The following is a 6,833-nucleotide window of genomic DNA, read 5'->3' as shown; positions in this document are numbered from 1 at the left end:
CCCTTGTTTCCCCCAAACCCCTCCCAAAATTCCCCAAATCCCCCCAAAACCCCCTTTTTACCCCCAAAACCCCTCCCCAAATCCCCCAAATCCCCCCAAAGATTCCCCAATTCCCCTCAAATCCCCTCAAAATCCCCTTTTCACCCCCCCAATCCCCTTTTTACCCCCCAAAATCCCCTTTTCACCCCCTAAATCCTCCCCAAATCCTCCAAATGCCCTTTTTACCCCCAAACCCCTCCCCAAATGCCCCCAATCCCCCCCAAACCCCCCCAAACCCCCCCAAATCCCCCAAATCCCCCCAAATCCCCCAAACTCCCCAAACCCCCCAAACCCCCCAAATCCCCCCCAAATCCCCCAAAATCCCCCAAACTCCCCCAAATCCCCCCAAACCCCCCCAAATCCCCCAAATCCCGCAAATCCCCCCAAATCCCCCAAACCTCCCAAAATCCCCCCGAACCCCCCAAATCCCACCAAAATCCCCCAAACCCCCCAAATTCCCCCAAATCCCCCAAACTCCCCCAAATCCCCCCAAATCCCCCCAATCCCCCCAAACCCCCCAAACTCCCCCAAATCCCCCCAAATCCCCCAAACCCCCCAAACTCCCCAAACTCCCCAAATCCCCCAAAATCCCCCCAAACCCCCCAAACTCCCCCAAATCCCCCAAATCCCCCAAATCCCCCCAAACCCCCCAAATTCCCCCAAATCCCCCAAACTCCCCAAACTCCCCCAAATCCCCCCAAACCCCCCAAACTCCCCCAAATCCCCCAAATCCCCCCAAAATCCCCCAAACCCCCCAAATCCCCCCCAAACCCCCCAAATCCCCCAAACCCCCCAAATCCCCCCAAATCCCCCAAATCCCCCAAATCCCCCAAAATCACCCCAAACTCCCCAAACTCCCCCAAATCCCCCAAATCCCCCCAAATCCCTCCAAATCCCCCCAAATCCCCCAAATCTCCCCAAATCCCTCCAAATTCCCCCAAATCCCTGAAAATCCCCCCAATCCCCCCAAATCCCCCAAATCCCCCCAAACCTCCCCAACCCCTCAAATCCCCCAAATCCCCCAACCCCCCCCAAAATCCCCCAAAATCCCCCAAAATCCCCCAAAATCCCCCAAATCCCCCAAACCCCCCAAACCCCCCAAATCCCCCCAAAACCCCCCAAACCCCCCAAATTCCCCCAAACCCCCCAAACCCCCCAAACTCCCCCAAAACCCCCCAAATCCCCCAAATCCCCTTTTTACCCCCCAAACCCCCCAAACCCCCCAAATCCCCCAACCCCCCCAAACCCCCCCAAACCCCCCGAACCCCCCGAAATCCCGCGAAATTCCGGCACCTGTCGACGAAGAGCAGCACGAGGCCGCCCCTCCCCCGCAGCGGCGCCAGGGCCGCGCGCAGCCACCGAACCTTCTGCCCCCCCCCGGGGCTGCGCGCCACGTCCCCCCCCGCGCCACGCCCGGCCCAGCCCCAGCGTCTGCGCCGGCAACGGCACCGGGAACGACACCGGGAATGACACCGGGAACGACAGCGGCACCGGGAACGACAGCGGCACCGGGAACGACAGCGGCACCGGGAACGGCACCGGGAACGACAGCGGCACCGGGAACGACAGTGGCACCGGGAACGACAACGGGAATGACAACGGCACCGGGAACGACAACGGGAACAACAGCGGCACCAGGAACGACAGCGGCACCGGGAACGGCAACGGCACCGGGAACGACAGCGGGAACAACAGCGGCACCGGGAACGACAGCGGCACCGGGAACGACAGCGGGAACGACAACGGCACCAGGAACGGCACCGGGAACGGCACCGGCACCGGGAACGACAGCGGCACCGGGAATGACAGCGGCACCGGGAACGGCAACGGCACCGGGAACCAAACAGCACCGGGAACGACAACAGCACCGGGAATGACAACGGCACCGGGAACCAAACAGCACCGGGAACCAAAGAGCACCGGGAATGACAGCAGCACCGGGAACGGCAACAGCACCGGGAACGACAGCGGCACCGGGAACGGCAACGGCACCGGGAACGGCAGCGGCACCGGGAACGACAGCGGGAACGACAGCGGCACCGGGAACGACAGCGGCACCGGGAACGACAGCGGCACCGGGAACGACAACGGCACCGGGAATGACAACAGCGGGAAAAACAGCGGGAATGACGGCGGGAAAAACAGCAGCGGGAAAAAGAACAGCGGGAATGACAACAGCGGGAATGATGGCGGGAATAACAGCGGGAAACATGGCGGGAAAAACAACAGCGGGAAAAACAACAGCGGGAATGACAGCGGGAATGACAATGGGAAACAGGGCAGCAGCGGGAATGACAGCGGGAAAAACAACAGCGGGAATGACGGCGGGAAACACGGCGGGAATGACAGCGGGAATGACAGCGGGAATGACGGTGGGAAACACGGCAACGGCACCGGGAAACACGGCACCAGGAAAAACAGCGGGAATGACGGCGGGAATGACAGCGGGAAACAGGGCAACGGAGGGAAAAACAGCAGGAAAAATGGCGGGAAAAACGGCGGGAATGACAATGGGAAACAGGGCAACGGCAGGAAAAACGGCACCGGCACCGGGAAAAACAGCGGGAAACACAGCGGGAATGACAGTGGGAATGACGGCGGGAATGACAACGGGAATAACAACAGGAAACACGGCAACGGAGGGAAAAACAGCGGGAATGACAGCGGGAATGACGGCAGGAATAATGGCGGGAATGACAACGGGAATGACAATGGGAAACACGGCAACGGCACCGGGAAAAACAGCAGGAAAAAAGCAGTGGGAATAACAGTGGGAAAAACAGCAGGAAACACGGCAACGGCGGGAAAACAGCGGGAATGACGGGGGGGAAAACCAGCAGGAAAAACAGCGGGAAAACCAGCGGGAAAACCAGCGGGAAAAACAGCGGGAAACAGGGCAATGGCGGGAAAAACGGCGGGGAAAACAGCGGGAATGACAGCGGGAATGACAGCGGGAATGACAGCGGGAAATACGGCACCGGCGGGAAAACAGCGGGAATGACGGCGGGAAAAACAGCGGGAAACAGGGCAACAGCGGGAAAAACAGCGGGAAAACAGCGGGAAAACAGTGGGAATGACAATGGGAATAACGGCGGGAATAAGAGCGGGAATGACGGCGGGAATAACACCAGGAAAAACAGCGGGAAAAACAATGGGAAACAAGGGAATAACAGCGGGAATGGGAACAACGGGAAACAGGGCAACGGCAGGAGAGACAGCGGGAATGGGAACAGCGGGAATGGGAACAGCGGGAATGGGAACAGCGGGAAAAAGGACAACAGTGGGAAAAATGGGAATAACAACGGGAAACGGCAACGGCGGGAAAAACAACGGGAATAACAACGGGAATGACAACGGGAATAACAGCGGGAAAAATGGGAATAACAGCAGGAATAACAGCAGGAAACAGGACAACAGCGGGAATAACACCAGGAATGGGAACAAGAATCCAGGAACCCAGGAAAAAGGACAACAGCGGGAACGGCAACAGCGGGAATGGGAACAGAGGGAATGAGAGCAGGAATCCGGGAAAAAGGACAACAGCGGGAATGACAGCGGGAATGACAACAGCGGGAATCCAGGAATCCGGGAAAATGGACAACAGCGGGAAAAATGGGAATAACAGTGGGAACGACAACAGGAACGACAACAGCGGGAGAGACAACAGCGGGAACAACGACAGGAAAAACAGCGGGAATGACAGCGGGAAAAACGGGAATAACAACGGGAAAAACAGAGGAAAACCGGGAAAAACAGTGGGAAAAATGACAAGAAAAACAGCGGGAAAAACAGAGGGAATGACAGCAGGAAAAATGGGAATAACAAGGGGAAAAACGGGAATAACAACAGGAAAAATGGGAATAACAACGGGAAAACAGCAGGAAAAACAGCGGGAAAAACAACAGGAACGACAATGGGAAAGACAGCGGGGAAAATCAGCGGGAAATCGGGAATAACAACGGGAAAAACAGCGGGAACAACAACAGCGGGAAAAATGGGAATAACAGCAGGAATGATGGGAAATGCGGGAATAATGAGAATAACAGGAAAAACAACGGGAAAAATGGGAATAAGGGGAAAAATGGGAATGACGAAAAAATGGGAACGACGGGAAAAACAACAGGAATGATGGTGGGAGTGAAGGGGGGATGGGTGGGGGAATGAATGAGGGGAAATGGGGGGGAAAAAATGGGGAAAAAAGGGGGGAAAAGGGGGCGGGAATGGGGAACGAATGGGGAAAAATGGGGGATAAATGGGGGATAAATGGGGAATGAATGGGGGATAAATGGGGAATGAATGGGGAATGAATGGGGGATAAATGGGAATGAATGGGGATAAATGGGGGATAAATGGGAATGAATGGGGGAATGAATGGGGGATAAATGGGGGATAAATGGGAATGAATGGGGAATGAATGGGGAATGAATGGGGATAAATGGGGGATAAAAGGGAATGAATGGGGGAATGAATGGGGGATAAATGGGGAATAAATGGGAATGAATGGGGGAATGAATGGGGGATAAATGGGGGATAAATGGGGGATAAATGGGAATGAATGGGGGAATGAATGGGGGATAAATGGGGGATAAATGGGAATGAATGGGGGAATGAATGGGGGATAAATGGGGGATAAATGGGGAACGAATGGGGAAATAATCAGGAATGAATGGGAATGAATAAGGGATGAATGGGGGGAAAAATGGGGAAATAATCGGGAATGAATGGGGAATGAATGGGGAATGAGTGGGGGATAAATGGAAATGAATGGGGAAATAATCGGGAATGAATGGGGAACGAATGGGGGATAAATGGGGGATAAATGGGAATGAATGGGGGAATGAATGGGGGATAAATGGGGGATAAATGGGGAACGAATGGGGAAATAATCAGGAATGAATGGGAATGAATGGGGGATAAATGGGGGATAAATGGGGGAATGAATGGGGGATAAATGGGGGATAAATGGGGGAATGAATGGGGGATAAATGGGAATGAGTGGGGATAAATGGGGAATGAATGGGGGATAAATGGGAATGAATGGGAACGAATGGGGAATGAATGGGGATAAATGGGGGATAAATGGGAATGAATGGGGGAATGAATGGGGGATAAATGGGGGATAAGTGGGGAATGAATGGGGGAAATAATCAGGAATGAATGGGAATGAATGGAGGATAAATGGGGGATAAATGGGGAAATAATCGGGAATGAATGGGGAATGAATGGGGAATGAATAGGGGATAAACGGAGGATAAATAGGGAATGAATGGGGAAATAATCAGGAAGGAACAGAGAATGAATGGGAATGAATGGGGAATGAGTGGAGATAAATGGGGAATGAATGGGAATGAATGGGGAATGAATGGGGAAAACAAGGGAAAAAATGAGGAAAAATGGTGAAAACAAGGAAGAAATGGGGGAAAATCAGGGGAAAATGGGGAAAAATGGGGGAAAATGAGGAAAAAATGGGGAAAAATGGGGAAAAAATGGGGAAAACAAGGGAAAAATGGGGGAAAATCAGGGGAAAACGGGGAAAAATGGGAAAAAATGAGGGAAAAATGAGGAAGAAATGGGGAAAATGGGGGAAACAAGGAAAAAAATGAGGAAAAATGGTGAAAACAAGGAAAAATGGGGAAAATGGGAAAAAATGTGAAGCAAATGAGGAAAAATGGGGAAAAAATAAGGAAAAAATGGGGAAAATGAGGGAAATAAGGGAAGAATGAGGAAAAACGGTGAAAAGAAGAAAAAAATGGGGGAAAATCAGGGAAAAATGGAGAAAAATGGGAAAATGGTAAAAAATGGGGGAAAAATGAGGAAAAAATGGGGAAAACGGGGGAAAACGGGGAAAAATGGGAAAAAACGGGGGAAAATGAGGAAAAATGGGGAAAAACGGGGAAAAATGGGGAAAATGGGGGAAAATGGGGAAAATGGGGGAAAATGGGGGAAATGGGGGAAAACATGGAAAAAATGGGGTGAAATGGGAAAAAAATGGGGAAAATGGGGGAAAATGGGGGAAAATTGGGGAAAGTGGGTAAAAGGGGGGAAACAAGGGAAAAAATGAGGAAAAATGGTGAAAACAAGGAAAAATAGGGGAAAATCAGGGAAAAATGGGAAAAAATGGGGAAAAATTAAGAAAATGGGGGAAAATGGGGAAGGCAAGGAGAAAATGAGGAAAAATGGTGAAAATGAGGAAAAAGTGGGGGAAAATCGGGGGAAAATGGGGGAAAAACAAAGAAAAAATGGGGAAAATGGGGAAAACAAGGAAAAAATGGGGGAAAATCGGAGGAAAACGGGGAAAAATGGGAAAAAAGGGGGAAAATGGGGAAAAATGGGGAAAATGGGGGAAATGGGGGAAAATGGGGAAAATGGGGAAAAATGGGGGAAATGGGGGGAAATGGGGAAAATGAGGAAAAATGGGGGAAAATGGGGGGAAAATGGGGGAAAAATGGGGAGAAATAGGGAAAAATGGGGAAAAAAGGGTGAAGAGGGGGAAAATGGGGAAAAATTGGGGAGAAAACGGGGGAAAGGGGCGACAGCAGGAGGCCGAGGGGGGGCAGCGGCAGGAAAAGGAAAACGAGGAGAGAAAGTCCAAAAAAGGGGAAAACAGAGAAAACAAAACCAAACGTTAGAAAAAAAACCACAGGAAAAAGTCAAATTCGAGCAAAAACCCCGAAACGAAACCAGGACTAAACCCAGAATTAATTCAATAATTAAATAATTAAATAATTAAATAATTAAATAATTAGATAATTAAATAATTAATTAAATAATTAAATAAAGCCCGACCACCCCCT

At 51.5% G+C, this 6,833-nt stretch overlaps 1 protein-coding gene across 1 annotated transcript; it reads left to right on the top strand.

Annotated features, from left to right (window-relative positions):
* Positions 1-1,633: 1,633 nt before the first annotated feature.
* LOC138101469 (uncharacterized transmembrane protein DDB_G0289901-like) lies at positions 1,634-4,203 on the top strand (the record flags this gene model as incomplete). Its single annotated transcript, XM_068999234.1, has 2 exons — positions 1,634-2,797; positions 3,979-4,203. Coding segments are annotated over 2 exons (1,389 nt in total), but the record flags the coding sequence as incomplete, so codon positions are not given.
* Positions 4,204-6,833: the final 2,630 nt, after the last annotated feature.

This window comes from Aphelocoma coerulescens, unplaced genomic scaffold (assembly GCF_041296385.1).
Source record: "Aphelocoma coerulescens isolate FSJ_1873_10779 unplaced genomic scaffold, UR_Acoe_1.0 HiC_scaffold_306, whole genome shotgun sequence".
Lineage (NCBI taxonomy): Eukaryota > Metazoa > Chordata > Aves > Passeriformes > Corvidae > Aphelocoma > Aphelocoma coerulescens.
This window is presented reverse-complemented; position numbering and strand designations above follow the sequence as displayed.